This window comes from Chinchilla lanigera, unplaced genomic scaffold (genome assembly GCF_000276665.1).
Source record: "Chinchilla lanigera isolate Chin_1 unplaced genomic scaffold, ChiLan1.0 scaffold00027, whole genome shotgun sequence".
Lineage (NCBI taxonomy): Eukaryota > Metazoa > Chordata > Mammalia > Rodentia > Chinchillidae > Chinchilla > Chinchilla lanigera.
Genome location: NW_004955428.1, coordinates 4,190,053 through 4,211,740, shown reverse-complemented (window position 1 = coordinate 4,211,740; position 21,688 = coordinate 4,190,053). Strand labels below are relative to the sequence as shown.

At 45.2% G+C, this 21,688-nt stretch overlaps 1 protein-coding gene across 1 annotated transcript; it reads left to right on the top strand.

Moving 5' to 3' along the window:
* Positions 1-19,384, top strand: Rab33b (RAB33B, member RAS oncogene family). The gene is made up of 2 exons (XM_005386688.2): positions 1-356; positions 17,284-19,384. Exons 1-2 carry the CDS (start codon positions 108-110, stop codon positions 17,722-17,724), a joined length of 690 nt encoding a protein of 229 aa, XP_005386745.1. The 5' UTR covers positions 1-107; the 3' UTR covers positions 17,725-19,384.
* The last annotated feature ends 2,304 nt before the right edge of the window (positions 19,385-21,688 follow it).

Below are 21,688 nucleotides of genomic sequence, written 5' to 3'. Positions count from 1 at the left end.
GCGCCCGCGAGCTGGTTGCGCGGAGGGGCCGGGCGCTCGCGGTGGCGTCATTGCCCGGCCTCGCCGCGTCCGCTCTCCCCTGTCCCAGCTCCGGGCGGGCGGGGAGGATGGCTTCGGAGATAGAGTCCTCTCTGGAGGCCAGCTTCTCCAACAGCTGCGTGGTGCCGGGGGCTTCGGGGTGTCTGCCTCCCGCTCGCTCCCGCATCTTCAAGATCATCGTGATCGGCGACTCCAACGTGGGCAAGACGTGCCTGACCTACCGCTTCTGCGCCGGCCGCTTCCCCGACCGCACCGAGGCCACCATCGGGGTGGATTTCCGAGAGCGCGCGGTGGAGATCGACGGGGAGCGCATCAAGGTGCGGCGGCGGGCGCGCGCGTTTGTCAGCCCGGCGAGCTGGGAGGGTGTGTGTAGCTGACTTCTGCGGCAGCGTTCTCCCAGCTTTCATGTGCTGAGATCTGCCTTGGCGTTCTTGGCTTTCAACAGTGCAGATTCTGACTCGGTGCATTCCCAGATGTTGGAGACCGCTCTTGGAATAGCGGGAGCGCAGCGGGTGTTCACTGCTCATGGGCTGTGTCAAGGGAAGCAAAACACGGAATTTCCCAAGAATAGAAAATTCATTTAGCGCATGTCGTTTAGTAAAGAGTCATTTGAGCACTGTGCTATATTATGGACGCCTCTTGCCTTTGAGGAAGTGCTTAGGTTCTTGAATACACTTTTGCTTGCAGTAGTTTTTATATGACATTGATTTGTTTATTTTCCCACAAACATTCTGTATGTGCGTGGTACTTGCTGCTTCGACTGCCAAAACCGTCTCTCTCTCTCTCTCTTTTTTTTTGAGACAGGGTCTGGCTCTGTAGCACAGGCTGGCCTCCAACTCATGGTGATCCTCCTGCCTCAGCCTCCCGAGTGTTGGATTACAGGCGTGCGCCACCGCACCCGGTATAAAACCGTGTCTCTTGGTGCTATTTCAGGTCCTTCTGCAATTCAGTTCTTCCTTTCCTTTGAGTCATTCTAGGTGCCCCTGAGACTGGGAAGATGGAGTTGCAATAGCAGTGGCGAAGGTAGAAGACCTGAGGGCCCCAAAGCTGGGGCTCTTGGGGCTTGGAACGGGGACCCTGCGAAAGGATCAGTATTAAGGTTGAGGCCTCCTGAGGGTTTAAATCTCAGACACTGTTGCAGTCCTGCTTAATAAACACCACCTAATATTACGCCTTCGAACGCGGTCCAGAACACCCCTGCCATCCTCGTCGGATTTACTTTTTGCCTCAGTTCATTGGTCGACTTGAGGGTAGAACAGGCTTGCTTTGATCATCCTAACTTTGTATTCTGAGGCAAGAACAATTTCTCAGTTCCTTAATCCCATCCTCAAAGGCCTTTCACTGCTAGTAATGTTATATTAAAAGAGAAATAGACAGAGTTAAAAGGAATTGAGCTTTCTCTGGGCTCTTTTGCCTTTTAATTTTACAGCTGCCGTACTGGTCCTTTGAGTGCACGGTGTCAGGGAGTTAGGAAAGATTAGCATACAGGGGATGTAGCTCAGCGGCACAGGGCCTGCCTGGCAAGTGTGAGGCCCCGAGTTCTGTTTCCAGTACCATAAAAAAAAGAGGGGGGAAAGAGAAGATTAGTGTACAGTACTTATCATAGGAAGAGGCACAATAGGGGCAGAATAAGGGGAGCTGGACACTTTTCACCAAAATTAGGTTAGGCCTTGAAGCCTGCGAGGTAGAATAATGAGTGTGAGAGTTTAGGCTGGGAGAGGGAGGAATTCTGGGAGAAAGTTCATGGGCTTTGGTGTTCACGTGTGAACTTTGGGGCAGTGGGGTGGAGGGGGTGTTGGGACAGGGTCATTCTCTGTGTTCCAGGGTGGCCTTGGGCTCACTTCTTAGCCCAGTCTGGCCTCGACTCAGCAGTCCTGCCTCAGCCTCCCAAGTGCTGGGATTACAGGTGTGTGTCACCGTGCAGGCCAAATGTGAATTTACCCCCCCCCCCCGCCGGAGGAATCGAACTCATGACCTTGCGCTTGCCAGGCAGGCACTGTGCTGCTGAGCTAAATCCCCAGCCCCCAAATGTGAACTTTTGAAAGAGCAAGGGAGGTGCCGTGTAACCCAAAGTCCCCGATTTGGAAATGTAATCTCCAAATCCGTATGTTAATGTGGTAGGATTTGGGGGAAGTGATTGGGTCTTTTCTTTTTTTGTACCAGTAATTGAACTCAGGACCTCACGCTTGGCAGGCAGGCACTGTGCCGTTGAGCTATATCACCCGCAGTGATTGGGTCTTTTGGGCCTTCCCTGTTTGGATAGGTTAATCCATTTATGATACTGATGGGTTAATCCATTAATCGGTTCATGAGTTGATCCCTTCATAGATTAATGAGCTGTCACCGAGTAGCTTTTTTTCAAAAGCCAGCTTGCTCTGTGTCACCTGGGATTCCCTCCATGTTATTGTAGCAAAAGGGCCCCATCAGATAGATGCTGTTGTACCTCCCGGCTTCCAAGCTGTGGGCCAAGTAGGCCTCTATTTATAATCACTCAGTCTCAGATCTTGTCTAGCAACAGAAAATGGACCAAGACGGATGGACTGTGTGTCCTCAGTAGAGGATCACCTTTGCCCGAGACGGTCTGGGTTTAGAGACTGAAAGTCCCGAGGAGCCCCTCAGTCTCAGACACTGGCACAGTTGGTCACCCTGCTCCTTAAGTAGCTTCCTTCACCTGAGTCTGGTTTCTGGGAACCTGTGATCGAAATACCTTGTCAGGCTGGAGGGAGCTTTAGATCAGACACATGAGGTAGATAGGTTCATAGTTGGGACCCTTAAAAGACTGCCTTTTCTGCTGGTTTTGACATTATTTACTGTCCTCTATCACCGTTAGTTTTGGAGGTGCACCCTCACAGAAGGAAGAGGTAGAGGAGGGTGTGACTGCTGAAGGGGAGAGGAATTCCCAGAAAATGGGTGTGGGGAATTGATCCCAGGTGAATGAGGCACAGACGTTAAGAGATACTAAATTGCAAACCTCATGGAGCATGCCCCACGGATAGAGTCACTTCAGTGCGGGGCAGAGGGCTGGCGGGACACAGGTGTGATGATCTGAGCTCTTCCTTCTGGGTGGGAAGAGTGAGTAGGAAACGTTTTTACCTGGGACTCTTCCTCCTGATGTTAGTGTGCTACCTCAGTCGGGACCCAGACACCAAGATGCTTTCTCCTCGTTTCTGAGGCTGTCACCCTTGTCTTGTGCCTCCGGCTGTTAAGTAAGTCTTGAGATCTTTGTGATTTGAAAGGCTACGTAAATTTCCTGAGACTCCTGTAGTAGAAAAAGGTATAGCCAGCTGGGCGTGGTGGTGCATGCCTGCAGTCCCAGCACTGGGGAGATCGAGGCAGGAGGATCGTGAGGGCCAGCCTGGCTACAAAGTGAGACCTGCCTTAAAAAAGAAAGAAGGGGAGCCGGGCTAGGTGGCGCACACCTATAATCCCAGCACTCGGGAGGCTGAGGCAGGAGGATCGTTGCGAGTTAGAGGCCAGCCTGGGCTACCAAGTGAGCTCAAGGCCAGCCTGGACTGCATAGTGAGACCCTGTCTCAAAAAAAAAAAAAAAAAAAAAGAAAAAGAAAAAAAGAAAGGGAGGGGAAGGAGGAGGGAGAGACCAGTTATGTTGAATATTTATTTTTTATTTTTTTTTAAGTGGGGGGGGAGATAGGGTCTTGCTATTGTAGTTTGTGCTGGGCTTGAACTCATGCAGCCCAGGCTGGCCTTGAACTGAGAGCAATCTTCCTGCCTCAGTATCCTGACTACAGGGATTACAGGAGTGCACCACCACATCTGGCTATGTTGGAAATTTAAAAAAAAAAACAAACTTTTTAAAGTGTTCAGTCTTTTTTTAAAATAAGAATTTAATTTATTTATATTTATTGTGATCACCCACATGCTTGGTTTTATCCTGACCATTTTATTTTGCTTTGATAAACACATTGACCCATTGTCTCTTTCTTTCGTTCATTCTTTTCTTTTTTTTGTACCAGGAATCAGACTCAGGACCTTGCCCTTGCCAGGCAGGTGCTTGTGCTGCTTAACTGTATCCCCGGCTCTTTTTTTTTTTTTTTTTTGAGACGGTTTTACCATTCAGTTCAAGGTGGCCTTGAACTCACTTTGTAGCCCAGGCTGGCCTGGAACTAGCAGCAATCCTCCTGCATCAGCCTCCCAAATGTTGGGGTTAACAGGAATGCACCACCACACCTGGCTTAGTCTTTTTCAAACTGGGAAGTGGTATAGAAGAGCTTCATTCTGCATGGTACCACTGCCTTCCCAAACCTGTTATGCGTCTTAAGTACTTCAGACATGTCCTTGTCATGTTCACATTATTTAGTTTGTAAAATGGTGAGTCTGATCTGAAATGACATTTCTCAATGTTTTTTTTGTATTAAAGCTTGAAATTCTATTATTAATAAAACGACATTCTAGACCTTGTTCAGTAAAAATGAGATTGTGTTATATTTAGAAAGCAAGGGAGGTGCCGTGTAACCCAAAGTCCCCGATTTGGAAGTTCTTATATTTGTGGGCTGGAAATTTTTCAGAGATCATGACTTAATAGCCCTTTTAGGATTCGTTAAGATGTTTCATGAAGTGTAAAAAAAATTTCTGCTTGCCGGTCTGCTTCCAAATATCGCACGTGGGCAGCCCGTGCGGCGCCCCTCACCGCCCTCAGGAGCTATTCCTAGTCCCCATTCCTTTTCCCAGTAAATTTTCCTACTCTTAAAATAAACAAACTGTGTATGTTTCATTCAAAGAAGAAAATCTTGTTTGCAGAATTTTGGAAGCTGAATAGAGTCATAAAACTAACTCTTTAAATACAAGTGCATTTGACTTTTAAATCAGGTCTCCCGGTGTAGTCCATAAGCTGCTTTCTTGTGCAAGTGCGGCTTTCATGGCTCGCTGTGCTCCTTTCACGCAGTGCTTTTTTTTAATGTCTTTTTTTTTGGTACCGGGAATCGAACTTGGGACCTTGCGTTTGCCAGGCAGGTGCTTGTGCCACTGAGCTAAATCCTCCGCCCTTTTTTGTTTGTTTTTGTTTTGTTTTTTGAGATAGGGTCCTGCTGTGCAGTTCCGGCTGGCTTTGAGCTTACTTTGTAGCCCAGGCTGGTCTTGAACTCATAATGATCCTCCTGCTTCAGCCTCCTGAGTGCTGGGATTACAGGTGTGCACCACCACACCCAGCAAAATTTAATGCATACGTACTGTGTGTGTGTGTGTGTGTGTGTGTGTGTGTGTGTGTGTGTGTTTGCAGGGCTGGGGACTGAACCCAAGGCTTTGTCCGTGCAAGGCAATTGCTTTACCACTGAGCTACATCCCCAGCCCCCTTGAACTCACTTGGTAGCCCAGGCTGGCCTTGAACTCTCAATGATCCTTCTGCCTCAGCCTCCCAAGTGCTGGGATTACAGTCGTGCGCCACCACGCCCGGCTCTCCCTTTTTATTTTTTGAGATGGTCTCACTAAATTGCCTGGGCTGGACCTGAACCGCATAGTCTCCTAAGTAGCTGGGATTACAGGTGTGCACTACAGGGCCTGGTGAGAACTTCTCTCTAAAATGTGCCGGTGCTTAGCCAGAGACCAAGTGGTGCAAGTGAGATGGGTTTTCACAGAGCTAAGCCTTGCCGCTTCGCAGGGTCCCCGGAGCTAGGTCCACGCGCCTGCTGTTCTTCCTGCCTGATCGCAGAAGCCTGCTGTTCTTGTACCCCGTTTCACAGACCAGGCCTTGTATCCTGAGTGGTGAGGAGAGAAGTGATGTACTTCCCTGAATCTTTGATCAGTGCTCAGGATTTCCTGCTTTGACTCCATGCGGAACAGTTTAGGCAGATGAAGCTGGGTGTGGTGGCGCAGGCCTGTAATTCTAGCACTTGGGAGGCTGAGGCAGGAGGATCGCAGCAAATGTGGGGTCGGCCTACTCTGCAGTAAGCTCAGGCCAGCCTGAATTATATAGTGAGACCCTGCCTCAAAAATCCAGGGAAGAAAATTAGTTTAGGCACAGGGAGAATTCATTGTTTTATACCAGAGCAGCCCAGGCCTGGCCGGTTCCAACAACGCAGGGTTTCCCAGGGATGGAAGCAGGGAGGACCAGAGGCCAGGAGGAAGAACAGTGTGCTCGAGGGATCAGCCGCCTGCGCTTAGATCCTGGCCTGATGACGTAGGAGTTTTGTGGCTGTCGGTGAATCCTCGAACCTCGCGAGACCTTGATTTCCTCGTCTTCCAGGCAGTGTTTGGCAGTTGTTACTTGGGGCTGCGTGTGTTAGGACAACGCCTGCGAAGGGCAGTGCCTGGGTGAGCGTGGGCTGTGCTGAGCTCCAGATACCGAGTACTTCCAGAGTGCTGGTCCTCGAAAGAGGTTTAAAGAAAGTATTTTATTTTCAGCAGGATGTGGTGGTGCATGTGTATAGTCCCAGCCCTCTGGGAGGCTGAGGCAGGAGGATCGCCAGTTCAAGACCAGCCCGAGCAATTTTTATTTTACTTTTTGTATCGGGAATTGAACTCAGGACCTTGCTCTTGCCAGCCAGGTGCTTGTGCCGCTGAGCTATATCCCTAGCCAACCCAAGCAATTTAGTGTTTAGTGAGAGCCTGTCTCAAAATCAAAAATAAATTGGGCTGAGGATGCAGCTCAGTGAGGCCTTGAGTTCAATCCCTAGTTTTGAGAAAAAAAAATCCTTTCAAATAGTCAGTCAAATAGTTTAGTGTAGAGCACTTGTCTAGCATGCAAAAGGCCATTAGTTTGATCCTCAGCACCTCAAAAATAAAGCAAATAGTCAAGGAACTTTGTAACTTCTCCTTGTTGGAAAGCTGACATTTACTTTTTTTCTTTCAGGTTTTTTTTTTTGGTTTTCCTCCGGTACCAGGAACCGAACTCATGACCTTGCGCTTGCCAGCCAGGTGCTTGTGCCGCTGAGCTAAATCCCCAGCCCCTCTTTCAGGTTTTTTGAGACAGGGTCTCACTGTGTAGTTGAGGATGGCTTTAAATTCACTGTGTATCCCCTGCAGACCTTGAACTCTCAGTGATCCTTCTGCCTCAGCCTCCTGAGTGATGGTATTACAGGTGTGCACCACCACACCGGGCTAACATTTATTTCTTTGCAGTGCTGGGATCGAGTCAGCACTTACAAGCGGAGAGGGTTCAGAGAGAATCCAGATGGATTTCCCTCACTTCATTCTGAAAGTTTGCCACTTGGTTCTCTGTGCAACATGGCACACATTTCTGCTCTATAAACCAAAAGCCAAGAGTTGTCTTGAAATGTTACTAATATTGGTTACAGTATTCACTTGCAGCTTACTGGGTGGTTCGTAGAAGCTCTTAGTATTGTCACCAGATGGTCTCTCTCTTTTTTTAAAGAGGGAGGGTTTATTTTAGCTCATAGTTTGTAGAGGCTTTAGTCCACAGGCAGCTGGCTCTAAGGCAGAGAAGAAAAAGTCCAGGGCAGGGTAGGCAGGAAGCAGCGGCAGCAACAAGCCTCCCTTTCCCTTTTATTCCATTTAGACTGCAAGCTTACTATATTGATTACACACTTTTTTTTTTTTCCGTCTTTTTGAGACAGGGTCTTGCTATTGCAGTTCAGGCTGACCTTGACAAGCTCACTTTGTAGCCCAGGCTGGTCTCAAACTCTCAATGACCCTCTTGCCTCAGCCTCCCGAGTGCTGGGATTACAAGCATGTGCCACCACACCTGGCTGATTACACACTCTTAATTGTATTCACACACCCCAGAAGCAGCCACCTCCATAAAAGCCGTACCTATGAGCACGTGAGGCTTTTGGGGACTGTCTAGATACAAGCCATAACAGGAGATGAGAGGGATGATTAGAGGGTTAACGAGTACACTAGGGGAGCAGGCAGAGGCTTCTTTTGATGGTGGAGAAAGGCCGGAGAGGCAGTGTCACCCAGGTCGCCTGACAGGGGCTCTTGAACCAGCTATTTTGAGTTGTATTAAAAGTGGGATCCTTTCTCCTTTAATGTATAGTCTTGAACTAATCTGCTAATAAAGTGCCAACCAAATAAAAAGAAAGCATGATACTTTTTTGGGATGAAAAGTGTGAAGAGCAAACACTACAGAGATTTACCCAACCCCCCCTTACATGGCAAGATTTACATTGGCCAAGAATACTTCAAGTCTGCCAGCTACACAGCAGGAAGGCAGAGTTGTGTCACAGGAATTGCTACAAGGTATAGTAACCCCTCCTTACTTTTGGTTTTGTTTTCTGTGGTTTCAGTTACCTGTGGTCTGAATCACTTCTCCCCCTTTTGGTGAAGATCAAGTGCAATTACCTGTGGTCTGAAAGTATTAAATAGGAAATTTCAGAAATAAATACAAGTTTCAAATTGCATGTCACTCTGAGAAGCGTAGTGAAATTCTGTGCTTTCCTATGGCCTTCCACGTGGATTGTGAATCATCCCTTTGTCCAGAGTAACCATGCTGTATATGCTACTGTCAGCTTCAGGCATCTGTTGGAGCTGTTGGAATGTAGCCCCTGGGTTGGTTTTTTTTTTTTTTTTTTTTTTTTTTTTTTTGAGAAAGGGTCTTGCTATGCAATTCAGGCTGGCCTTGAGCTCACTTTGTAGCCCAGGCTGGCCTTGAAGTCGTAATGATCCTCCTGCCTCAGCCTCCCAAGTGCTGGGATTACAGGCATGTGCCACCACGCCCTGCTACCTTATGGAGTTGCAAGCTTGGGATAACTTGGAGCAAACGCAGCCTCTAATCACCAACAGCCCCACAGATCTGGAAGCCCCGAAGAGGTAGGTTTCAGCTAGTGTTAGAAAAAGGGTTGGTAGAGGGAAATACTGGGTATAGATACGTGAAATTTCAGTCTTTCACTGATCAGATATCTTAATGTGGGCAACTGTGTCACCAGATGGTCTTGCATGCATCTTGTTTAGAAGCAAAAAGAAGAAAAATGTGTATGGAAGACCATGGAGAAGGAAGTGTAACGGCCAGTCAAAGAAAAAAAGACTATTTGGGTTAAAAGTTTTGTTTAAAATTAATTTAGTTATGTATACATTTATTTATTTCAGTCCATATTCAGCTGGCTCCAAGGCAGGGTGGCATGCTGAGTGGCAACAGCTTAAGGTGGTGGAAAACACCAAAGCAACAAGAGCAAAGAGGGAGGAGTGTCTACATTTTAGATGTGTGCATAGGTATACCTTTTAGATGTGCATAATGATCACATTCATTGCAGGGCATTTGTACCTGCGCCTGATAAATCTCACTTATTTTTTTCCCATTCCCCTCCCCTCCCTGCAACCCCTTTCCCTCCTTATTTACAAAAGCTTTATTTCCATTTTTTCTTTCTTTTCTCATTTTTTCCTTGTCCCTTCTTTCCTTCCTCCCTGCTCCCTTGTTCCCCTTCTTATTTAAACATTCTTTTCCTATTTTACAATATCTGTTACACATTTTGGTTCTTATTTACACTTCTGGTTTCTCACACCAGAAAAACAATACAGTATTTACACATGTGTCCAATTCATTTCACTTGAGTATTTCACTCAAGTTGCATCCATTTATGTAGAAATGTCTTGAGCTTATCCTTCTTTATGGCAGAGTAGTACTCCATTGTATATTTTTTTAAAAACCCATATCTTATTTATCCATTCACCAGTGGATGGACATTTGGGCTGTTTCCAAGACTTGGCTATTACAAACTGTGGTGCTGTGAACATGGGTATGCATATATCACTATGGTATGATGCTTTGACTTCTTTCAGGAAGATACCCAGAAGGGGAATAGCTGGGTCAAATGTGACCTGTGATCTTAGCTTTTTGAGTAATCTCCACACTGATATCCATAGTGATTGCACCGGTCTACACACTCACCAACAGTGTAGGAGGGTTCATCATCCCCCACAGTCCCTCCAGCATTTGTTATCGGTGAATTTTTTTGATAATAGCCATTCTTTCTGGGGTGATGGAATCTCAGCATTTTAATTTGCATCTCTTGGATGATCAAAGATGTTGAAAATTTTTTCATATATTTATTTGGTGTTTGTACTACTTCATCTGAGAAGTATCTATTCATTTCAGATGCCCGTTTTTGGATTGCATCTTTAAGTTTGCTGCTCTGATTTTTTTTTTTTTTTTTAGTTCTTTATATACTCTAAATAGTAGTCCTTTGAGGAATGGCTGGAAAATTTTTTTTCCCACCAGTGTTGTCTCTTCACTCCGCTGGTGGTTTTTCTTGCTATGCAAAAGCTTTTTAGTAAGGTGATATCCCAGTTGTTGATTCTTTGTGATATTTCCTGTGCCTTAGGGGTTTTGTTCATAAAGTCCTTGCCTACACCAGTGTGCTCAAGAAGTCTACCTAGTCTGTCTTCCAGCAGATTTAATGTTTCTGTTTTAATATTAAGATCTTTGATCCATTACTTTAGTTCATGGTGAAAGACACGGGTCCAGTTTTAATCTTCAGCATGTGCAGAGCCAGTTTCTTCCAGCACCATTAATTAAAGAGGCTATCTTTCTTGGGGCGGGAGATTTAGCTCAGCTGCACAGCACCTGCCTGGCAAGCGCAAGGTCCTGAGTTTGATTCCTGGTACCGAAAAAAAAAAATAATAATAATAATAAAGAGGCTGTCTTTCTTCCAGGGATTGTGTATGGCACCTTTGTCAAAGATAAGGTGGCTGAACGTGTTTGGAGTTGTTTCTGCATCTTCTAATCTGTTTCATTGATCCTTGGGCCTGTTTTTTTGCCGGTATCATGCTGTTTTTATCGCAGTAGCTTTATAGTATAATTTCAAGTTTGGGATTGTGATACCCCCTGCCTTGTCTTTGTTGCCCAGAATTGCCTTTGCTATTTTAGGTCTCTTCTGGTTCCAGATGAATTTTAGGATTGCTTTCTCTAATTCTGTAAGATATGCTGTTGGAATTTTGATCAGAATTACATTAAATCTGTATAACAGGTTGGGAGGTATGATCATCTTCACTGTATTGGTTCTTCCCACCCAAGAGGAAGGGATATCTTTCCAATTTCTGATACATATTTCAACCTCCTTTTTCAGAGTACTATAGTTTTCAATGTAGAGGTCTTTTACTTCCTTTGTTAGATTGATTCCTAGGTATGTCATATTTTTGGATGATACTGTGAAAGTTGTTGTTTCCCTAATTTCTCTCTCAGTGAGTTTGTTGTTTGTGTACAGGAAGGCTATTGATTTTTGAGTGTTGACTTTTTTTTTTGAGACAGGGTCTTGCTATGCAGTTCAGGCTGGCCTTGAGCTTATTTTGTAGCCCAGGCTGATCTTGAACTTTTAACAATCCTCCTGCCTCAGCCTCCCAAGTGCTGGGGTTACAGGTGTGTGCCACCACACCTGGCTCTTGAGTGTTGACTTTGTACTTAGCTATACTACTGAATTTGCTTATTAAATCTAGCAGTTTTTAAGTGGAGTTTTTGGGGTCTTCTATGTAGAGTACCATGTCACCTGCAAATAATAATTTAACATTTTCCTTTCTTTTGCTATCCCTTTTATTTCTTTGTCTTGTCTAATTGCTCTGGCTAAAGTTTCTAGAGCTGTATTGAATAGGAATGGTGACAATGGACACCTTTGTCTTATTCCTGATTTTAGAGTGAAAGTTCAGTTTTTGACATTTAGTATCATGTTGGCTATTGGTTTGTCATAGATGGCTTTTATCAGATTGAGATAAAGACCATCAATCCTAATTTTCTGTAGGGTTTTTATCATGAATGGTTGTTGGACTTTGTCAAATGCCTTTTCTGTGTCTGTTGAAGTGATCATATGGTTTTTGTCCTTGGCTCTGTTAATGTGGTGTATTATGCTTATTGATTTACATAGGTTGAATCATCCGTGCATTCCTGGGATGAATCCCATTTGGTCATGGTGTATAATCTACTTTATGCTTTGCTGATTTTGTTTGCCAGTATCTCACTGAAGAGTTTTGCATCTGTGTTCACGAGGGAGACTGGCTTGTGGTTGTCTTTTTTTGGCTGGGTTCTTCTCTGGTTTTGGTAATACTTGCTTCCAGGAGTGAATTGGGAGTGTTTTTTCCCTTTCAGTTTTATTAAAGAGTCTGAGAAATAGCAGCATTGTCTTCTCTAAATTTCTTGCAGAATTTGGAAGTGAATCTGTCAGGGTCTGGGCTTTTGTTTGTTGGTATTTAATTACATCTTCAATTTCATTGAGTGATATTGGTTTATTTAGAATTTTCATATTTTCTTGATTCAGCTTTGGTAATTGGTAATTACCAATGGTATTTGGTAATTCCTGTGTATTTAGGTACCTGTGCATTTCTTCTCTGTTTTCCATCTTATTAGAATACAGGTTCTCGAAGTAGGTATTGATGATCCTCTGGATTCCTGCAGGATCTGTTGTGATTTCACCTTTTTCATTCCTAATTACATGGATTTCAGTCTTTTCTTTCTTTTTTTTTTTTTTTTTTTATAAGATTGGCTAAGGGTTTGTCAATTTTTCGAAGAACCAACTCTTCGATTCATTGATTCTTTGTATTGTTTTCTTAGTGTCCATTGCATTCATTTCTGTGCTGATCTTTATAATTTCCTCCCTCCTGTAAGCTTTGGCCTTGATTGGCTCTTCTTTTCTAGAAGCTTTAGGTTTGCCTTTAGGTTGTTTATTTGAGTTATATCTCCAGCCCAATTTCAGTCTCTTTGTATAAGCAGGTTATATGAGCCAGTATACGGTCTCTTCTGGAGAACGCCCCTTTGCAGCCAAGCAGAAAGTGTGTTTTGATGTTGTGCGGGTGCAGCCCTCTGTAGACATCTACTAAGTCTGTTTGTTCAAAAGTTTGGTTGAGTTCTTACATTTTTTCATTAATTTTTTTTTGTTCTAGTTCATCTATTTGTGACAGTGGGGTATTGAGGTCCTCCATTACAATTGTATTACCGCTTATTTGATTTTTCGTGTCTGTTAATAATTGTTTTATGTAGTAGGGTGCATTGGTATTTGGTGTATATATATTTATGGTTGCTATCTCTTACTCTTGGGTTGTCCCCTTTACAAGAATATTGTGACTTTCTTTGTCTCTCCTGATTAGCCTTGGCTTGAAATCTACTTTGTCGACAAACAGAATAGCTATCCCTGCTTTTTTCCAGGTTCCTGTCTCATGGAGTATTGTTTTCCATTCTTTGACTTTCAGTCTGTGAATTTCTTTTTAAATTAAATGTGTCTCTTGTATGCAGCATAGTGTTGGCTCTTGCTTCTTGATCTATTCTGCCACTCTATTTCTTTTGATTGGTCAACTCAATTGGGACCATTAACATTGATGGTTATGAACTCGACAACTGCATTCATCTGCTACCATTGTTAAATGGGCCATGCCCTGGATGCAAAGGAGACCACTGGAGATTGGTCTGCCCTCTGAGGTGGAGGCCCCAGAGCTCAGACCCATGCTACCAGTTAGTCCAACAGGAATGAGAGGGCTTGGGGCATGGTCTGCCTTCTCCCTCTGGCCAGACCGTCATCTCCATCGAGGAGCCCTGGGTAATCATGACTATGGAGGAACAAGAAAACAGCCTGTTACTAGACACAGGTGCAAATCTCTCGGTCCTTCTTTTCAATCCTGGCCTGCCTTCCAGCCATCATACCTCAGTGAAAGGAGTCACTGGTGAGGAGGTAATATGCTATTTTTGACAACCCTTAGGCTGTAACTACTTATTAGATCCTTCTTGCATATCTCTGTCTTCCTGAGAAACCACTTTGAAGATACCACCACGTATTACAGCAGCCATTGATATTTTCCTACTAATCTATCCATAACTGTGTTAAGTTTGTAATGTTCCTATCCTATTTCATAATGTATGTTTATTATTATGTGTTTCCTACAACAACCATTGAGAATAGTTAATGATTTTTCAATAGGTCACTCATGTATAGCTCTATTTATTTTCTTTAGAAGCCACTTTGAAGATACCAAAGAATAGTACAGCAACTACTGATAATCTCCTACCTCTTTTGTCTCTAACTCACTATTATTTGTCTATTTGTTTTCCTGAGAAACTATTTTGTAGATAATAATACGTAAAACGATAACCATTGATAATTTCCTACCATTTTGTCTGTAATTTGCTAAGTCGCCCCTATTATTATGTTATCCTTCTTTTATTCTTTAAAATAAAAAAAAAAAGAAAGGTGAACAAAAAAAAAAAACATTGATGGTTATAACTAATATGTATTGACTTATCCTTGTCATGTTCTTTTCTGGTTATTGGTTCCCTTTTTTCCCCTCTGTTTAATTGCCTGCCTAGTAGATTCCTTTTGTTGGGGTTCATGGAGTTGTAGTCCTTGTTACCTCTTTCTAGAATGTCCTGGAGAACATTTTGGAGTGCTGGTTTGGTGGTCATGAATTTCTTCAGGTGTTGTCCTGAAAGTATCTTATTTCTTTATCAGTTTTGAAAGATGGTTTTGCAGGGTACATCAGTCTGAGTTGGAGGTTTTCTTTTAGGGCTTGAAGTACTTCACTCTTCAAGCTCTCCTTGACTTGAGGGTTTGTGTTGAAAAATCTGCTTTGGTTCTTTACGTTTGTTTGTTTTTTGTCTTTTTGAGACAGGGTCTCACTATGCAGTTCAGGCTGGCCTTGAGCTCACTTTGTAGCCCAGGTTGATCTCGAACTCATAATGGTCCTCCTGCCTCAGCCTCCTGAATTCTGGGATTATAGGCCTATGCCACCACACCCGGTTTGAGATGTGCTTTGATTCTGATGGGCTTTTCTTTATAGGTTACTTTATTCTTTTCTGTAACAGCTTCTAATATTCTATTCTTAGGTCGAATTTCTGGAACCTTGACTACTATATGCCTTAGTGCAGATTTTCTGGGCATAACTAATTGGAGTTGTGTATGTCTACTTAACTGTACATCAAATTCTTTTTCACTGTTCGGGAAGTTTTCTGCCATGACTTTCGTGAACAGGTTTTTTTAAATGTCATTGGTGCTATCTCCTGCCTTTTCATTGATTCCTATCTCAAGATGCTGCTGAAAATTTTTTAAAGGGGTGGGAGTGAAGCTTAGTGCAGAGGCCTTGGGTTCCACCCATAGTACCCTGGGAAAAAATAAAGCAGCAGCTCCAAACCCAAGCGGTCACTCCCTGTTCCCCCTCTTCCCTCAAACTCTGGTAACCGTGCATCTGCTTCCTCTGAATATTTGCCCATATACACAGAACCTTACAGTCTGGGCCCTTTTATGTCTAGATTCTTTCACTTCAAAGCTTTCAGATCTATCTGTGTTGCAACGTTTCATTCCTTTTAATGACTGAATAGTATTCCATTGTATAGACATACTGAATTTTGTTTTTCCTTTATCAGTAGACAGATACTTGGTTGTTTCTACTTCTTTCTTTTTTTCTTTTCTTTTTGTTTGTGTTTTGAGACAAATTCTTACTATGTGTAATACAGGCTGGCCTTGAACTCCCTGTGTAACTTGCAGTCTTCCTGTCTCAGCCGCTGAGTGCTGAGATTACAGGCATGCACCACCATGCCATTTGCTGTGATTATTACTGTTGCACGGGTTGGTGGGACTCACCGCCATGTCCCATACATGCACACGTGTCCCCCGATCGTGTCCGCCCACCCTCCCGGCCCTGTGTCCTTTCCCAGTCCCAGTAATGATGTCTCTTACACTTTCCGGCCAGTTGTTTTTTCCTTGTTTTTGTATTGTTTTCTTTTTAGAAGCCCAAGTTGTAAACAGCACGGCAAATACTGTGGTGTAGGATGGGGTCGGCTGCATATGAGGGGTCAGCCAAGGCAGCTTGAGCGCGGAAGCCTCGTTTTTCTCAGCCAGTGGGGACAGCAGAGGCAGTAGCGTGCTGCTGGCTCGCGCTCCTGAGTGGCTGCTGTGCCCCAAGCACTGTGTGACCTTCCAGGCACCAAGGGGTGGGGGAGAGGCTGCAAAAACCGTGTGCCAAATGCTCAGTCTTCTTTAAACCCCAGGACACTCTTCCGGGAACCCCGCCTTCCCTGGAGAAGACTGCTTATATCTGACTGGCATGAACTCTGTCGCTTGACACCTCCAGATGCCTAGAGAGCCCAAGAAATGTGTCTTCTTGGGACATGATGAGGTCATATTCACGCGGCAAGGGGGGTGCTAAGACAGCAGAGACATTTGGACTAAAAGCAGCTGCTAAAAGATGAGAAAGTCAAACTGATCAAATTGGCATTAACATGGAAGAGAGTGACACTATATCCATGATTTATTACATTTAAAATTGTTAGCTGGGTGTGGTGCATGCCTGTAGGCCCAGCACTCAGAAGGCTGAGGCAGGAGTATCCCTGTGAATTCAAGGCTAGCGTGGGATACACAGTTCCAGGCCAACTTGAACTACATAGTGAGCTGTCTCAAAAAAACAAAAACAAAAAAATTTATTTCTTTTATTTTTTTTTTTGAGACAAGGTCTCCCTTTGTAGTCCAGGCTGGCCTTGAAGTCACTATGTAGCCCTAGGCTGGCCTAATTTGTAGAGATTCTCCTGCTTCAGCCTCCCTAGTGCTGTGATTACAGGTGTGTGCCACCACATCTGGCTTAAAAAATAATCATTTAGTACACTTCACACACTTACATGTATGCCACTGGGCTTGTTCGAGACTTGCAGCCTGCCCTCCTGTGTGGAGGCCTCCTGGAAGATTCCCTCAGTCTCCTCCATTCGGGCATGGTTCTGAGAAGTCACACATTCAGACTCGCAGTCCACACTCTGAGTCCCTAGGCCCAGTAGGGATCTTTCAGCAGAGGCACCTGCGTGCATTTGCAGTGACCAGCGCCCTCCCGGTGTGGCTTTTGTAGGGAGCAGCCGGTGGGGTACAGCATGTGTGCCTGACAGGCACCTTAGGTCTGGGCTGGACCATGGCTTGCCCTCTGGGGGCCTCCATGTTTAATTAGACCAGGAGGAGTCCTCAGGGGTGTGGAAACCAAATTGATAGGCATTAAGTAGCCACTTGTTTGCTAAAGCCTGATGTATTTTCTGTTAAAAGGATTTTAAAATACCTTCTTGAAGCCGGGCGAAGTGTTGCAGGCCTGTAATCCCAGCACTCAGCAGGCTGAGGCAGGAAGATCGTTGCAAATTCGAGACTAGCCTGGGCTACAAAGTGAGCTCAAGGTCAGCCTGAACTGCTTTGCGAGACCCTGTCTCAAAAAAACAAAGCAAAATAAAATCCCTTCCTGAGGTGTAGCCTTATTCCCTGAAGCAGGGCGCCACTGAAGCGTGTGTGTGCGCCCCAAGGCCCCGGCCAGTGGGAGTGTGGGCGGGAGTGTGGGCGGGACCGTGCAGGGGTCGCGCTCACGGTGTCCCTGCAGCGAGGTGCCCTGTCTCCTGCAGATCCAGCTGTGGGACACGGCGGGCCAGGAGCGCTTCCGCAAGAGCATGGTGCAGCACTACTACCGCAACGTGCACGCCGTGGTCTTCGTGTACGACGTCACCAACCTGGCCAGCTTCCGCAGCCTGCCCGCCTGGATCGAGGAGTGCCGGCAGCACCTGCTGGCCGGCGACATCCCGCGCATCCTCGTGGGGAACAAGTGCGACCTGCGCGGCGCCGTGCAGGTGCCCACGGACCTGGCGCAGAAGTTCGCGGACGCGCACAGCATGCCGCTGTTCGAGACCTCGGCCAAGAGCCCGCACGACAGCGACCACGTGGAGGCCATCTTCATGACGCTGGCGCACAAGCTCAAGAGCCACAAGCCGCTCGTGCTCAGCCAGCCGGCCGCCGACGGCGTGGCCCTGCAGCCCGAGGCGCGGCCCGCGCTGCCCTGCTGGTGCTGAGCCCGGCTCCTCAGTGCGGAGAGGGCGGGACCGCCCGAGCCTCCCCGCGCTGCGCCTGCGCCGCCCGGCCCGAGGGGCGCGCACGGAACGCGCTTTGCCCTCATCCCGGGTCTCTGGAGCGCCGGGCCCATCGGAAGCGCGGAGGAGCCGGGACTCCCCCGGCTGCTTAACGTGGGTCCTGGTCGCCTGTTCTTCCCTGGCCCCCAGTTAATTCAGCGACTGAGTGTTGGATAAAATCAGCTTCCATGTGGGTGTAGCTCGTGGGCTTCACCCTGATTCCTATGAGTGTATTTCTGTAACGGTGTTGTGTTTGCAGTTTCTGTATGGTCGTAGCAAAGCAGTCCTCCTCAGTGTGATAAGGATGTTAGAGCCAGGCGTGGCCATAATCCCAGCACTGGGGAGGCTGAGGCAGGAGGATTGCCAGGAGTTCCAGGCCAGCCTGAACTACATAGTGAGACCCTGTCTCAAAAAAACAAAAACAAATTGAAAAATATTTTTCCATCCCTGGGGTGAAAATATCTCAACTTTTTTTGCCCAATTTTTATTTTGAATTTAAGACTTTGCACAAAGAAAGTAGCGCACTTGCATATGAAGCTATTTACATAAGCGGAATGTAAGCCATGGACTTTCGCTGACGTGCGTGCACGCAGCCATTGGGTCTTGGCTGCCCGTAGTCGTAGAGGAAGTTAAGCCAAAAGATGATTGTACTTACGGGGTTTTATTGAATCACTGCAGTGGTCCTAAATGGATAATTTAGTTACAAAAACAGACATAATTCTATTAAATAACCTAATTGAAAGTAATTATAATAAATTACAATAAATAATTCAGTTTTAAGTATTAAAGTCAAATTAGCTTCATTTGCATTCTGGGAGATTAATCCGGTTTTCCATTGTTTTTAATTACGCTAGAATTAAAATTTTTATCTAAATTAACATTGATTTTTAACTATTTTTATATAGCAAAGCGATGACAGCTGTTGTACTTGTGATGGGTGCGTTAGGGTTTTAAAAGAAGGGACTCTTTCTTTTCAGAATATTTTTTGAAGTTTTTAAAGGGAAGAAAGTATAAACTTTCCAAGTATATCTGTTTTTTTAATATTATATGAGTTTTTTAAAAAGTAATTTTCTTTTTTTTGTAAGCGGTTAGGAACAAGTATCCATTACAGCTCTATGAAATGACTTAATTTTTCACTTTAATATTTATTAAATTTTAAATATTTTTATCTCATTTGCAAAAGCTTACCGGTTTAATTTTTAGGACACATTTTTATTTTCCAAGAGAAGATATTTAGTTGAATGAGGATGAAAGCTTTTACATATATTCCAAAATATTTATAAAACACTTCATGGACTGTTGAAATCACTTCCAAAGATGGTGGCTATCAAACAACTGTTAATTTTTTAAGCACAAATCCCATGTTTTGTAAGTCTGTGAATTTAATTTTCGACCTTTGATGGAAATACCAGAATTGTTGTAGAAATGTCTGAATTTGAGAAGACCGGGGAAACCGCCGGGCTCGAACGCACCCGCCACCCTGCCCGGCTCTGCTGGACGCGAGCGCTGTCGGCGTCTGCCCGGAAGAGCCGGCATGGTTTGCTGCGGAGTGGGTCACATATCCTCCGTGGAGCTCAATAAATCATCTTTGCTAGGAAAGAAATGGTGTTTTGTCTCCTTTCTCAGTTTTATTTATTTTTATTTTCTTTTGGAACCGGGAATCGAACTCAGGACCTTGCCCTTGTGCCACTGAGCTACATTCCCCGGCCCAGTTTCCTTTCTTTACTGGGTTGAATGGTGAAATTTCAAAATGAACCCCTTTCCTCTGCTGGTTTCCACATAGTGTATAATTGACATTGAGAATCCCTAACGTAAAAATCCAGAATCTGAAACTTGTTCCACGCAAACATTTTTGGATTTTATTTCAGATCAGAGGTGCTCAAACCAGCGAAGTTTATGAAGCTCCCCCGCAACCCAACTCTCCAAAAATCTGAAACATTTCTGGTTCTAAGCATTTTTTTAAGGGATCTCAGGAATACTTCAATGCAATGTGGTGGTATACACCAGAAGTTCTAACGCTCTGGGAGGCTGAGGCAAGAGGATTGTAAAGCCCTTGGTTCAATCCGTGGTACTGTCAAAAAGGAAAAAAAAATTTTTTCATATAGAAAGCATATTTTTTAAATTTTTGTTTTCTTGAGACAGGGTTGCCTTTTTGTGTAGCTCAAGTTGGCCTCAAACTTGTGATCCTTCTGCCTCAGCCTCAGATGTTGGGATTACAGACAGTTGCTGCCATGCCTGGTTTTGCCCTTTTTTTTTTTTTTTTTTTTCCTTTTTGAGACAGGGTCCCACTATGCAGTTCAGGCTGGCTTTGAGCTCACTTTGTAGCCCAGGCTGGTCTTGAATTCACAATGATCCTCCTGCCTCAGCTTCCTGAGTGCTGGAATTACAGGCATGTGCCATCATACCCAGCTCATTTTGCTCATTTCTTGAGAGGTATATTTTTATATTTTATCTTTATTTACTTATTTATTGTACTGGTCCTTGAAACCATTGCCTCACACTGAGCTAGATCCCCAGCCCCTTTTTTGTACTTGTTTTTTGAGACAAGGTTTTGCTAAATTCCCCAAGCTGTGCTCAAACTTGGCATCCTCCTGCCTCAGCCTCCCATGTACTAGGATTACAGGGATTGTGCCAGCTTGCCTGCTATTTACATATTAGGTGTCCTTTTAATGTCTGTTTTGGGAACTCCTGAGTATTTTGAGAATGCATCTCAAATATGTTTTATACATATAATCAAGATCTGAAGAAAATGGACCAGATACCTTTAAGCCTTAAACAAGTACAAGTTGGGCAAAATACATGAAACACCCAGATTTTAGACAGTGGAGAAAAGACACTGCAGCATTTGCGATCCAGAAAGAAGGCGAAAGAGGTAAATGAAGCCAGGTGCAGTGCCCCATCCTGTAATCCCAGGTACTTGGAAGGCAGAGGCAAGAGGATTGTGATTCTTGAGGCTAGCCTGGGCAATTTAGCAGGACCTGTCTGAACAGTAAAATGTTGGATGTGGTGACACACGCACTGGCTGACGGTTCGCCGAGGCAGGAGGATCGCTGCAAGTTTGATCGTAGCCATCCTAGGCTACGAAGTGAGTCCCAGGCGAACCTGAATGGCATAGCAAAACCCTGTTTCCAAAAAAAAAAAGTGAAAATAAGCTGGGTATGGTGATGCACAGCTACAATCCCAGCCCTCGGGAGGCTGAGGCAGGAGGATCACGGTGAGTTCGAGACCAGCCTGTGCTAAGTGAGCTCAAGGCCAGCCTGAACTGCATAGCAAGACCCTATCTCAAAGACAAAATAATTAAGAGTGAACTCTGTGATTAGTGAGCTTATTACCTGGCAGGCAGTTTGCAGACTGGGCTGCAGGAGGGTGGAAACTTGGCAGATCTGTATGTTGCTGGGTTGAGAAGACCAAGGTTGGACTTTAGGAAGCCAAAGGCCGGGTGTTGGGAGGAGGGCTTTCACGGGAGGGGGCATCAGAGCCGCAGAAAGAGCCCAGGTCTTGCTGATCATGGAGGGAGGAGGATCCCCAGTGCAGAGCCCGGAGAAAGGAGCAAGGAAGGACAGAGCCCTCACTAATACTGGGCAGTTGGCAGCGTGAGCAGAGACAAGACTGAGCTCTGGGCTTGGGTGGAGCCCGCGGAGGGGCCGTCTTAGGACCTGCTCTAACAGCTTAAATGCCAGCCCTGAAAGAATTCATTCCAAGTAACTTAAGTGCCTGAACAGAAATCCAGTGCTGTTGATAGGCATGAGAAACGCGCTGGGCATGGTGGCGCACGCCTGTAATCCCAGCACTTGGGAGGCTGAGGCAGGAGGACGGTTGCGAGTTCGAGACCAGCCTGGGCTACAAAGTGAGCTCAAGGCCAGCCTGAACTGCGTAGTGAAACCCTATCTCAAAAAGACCAAAAAAA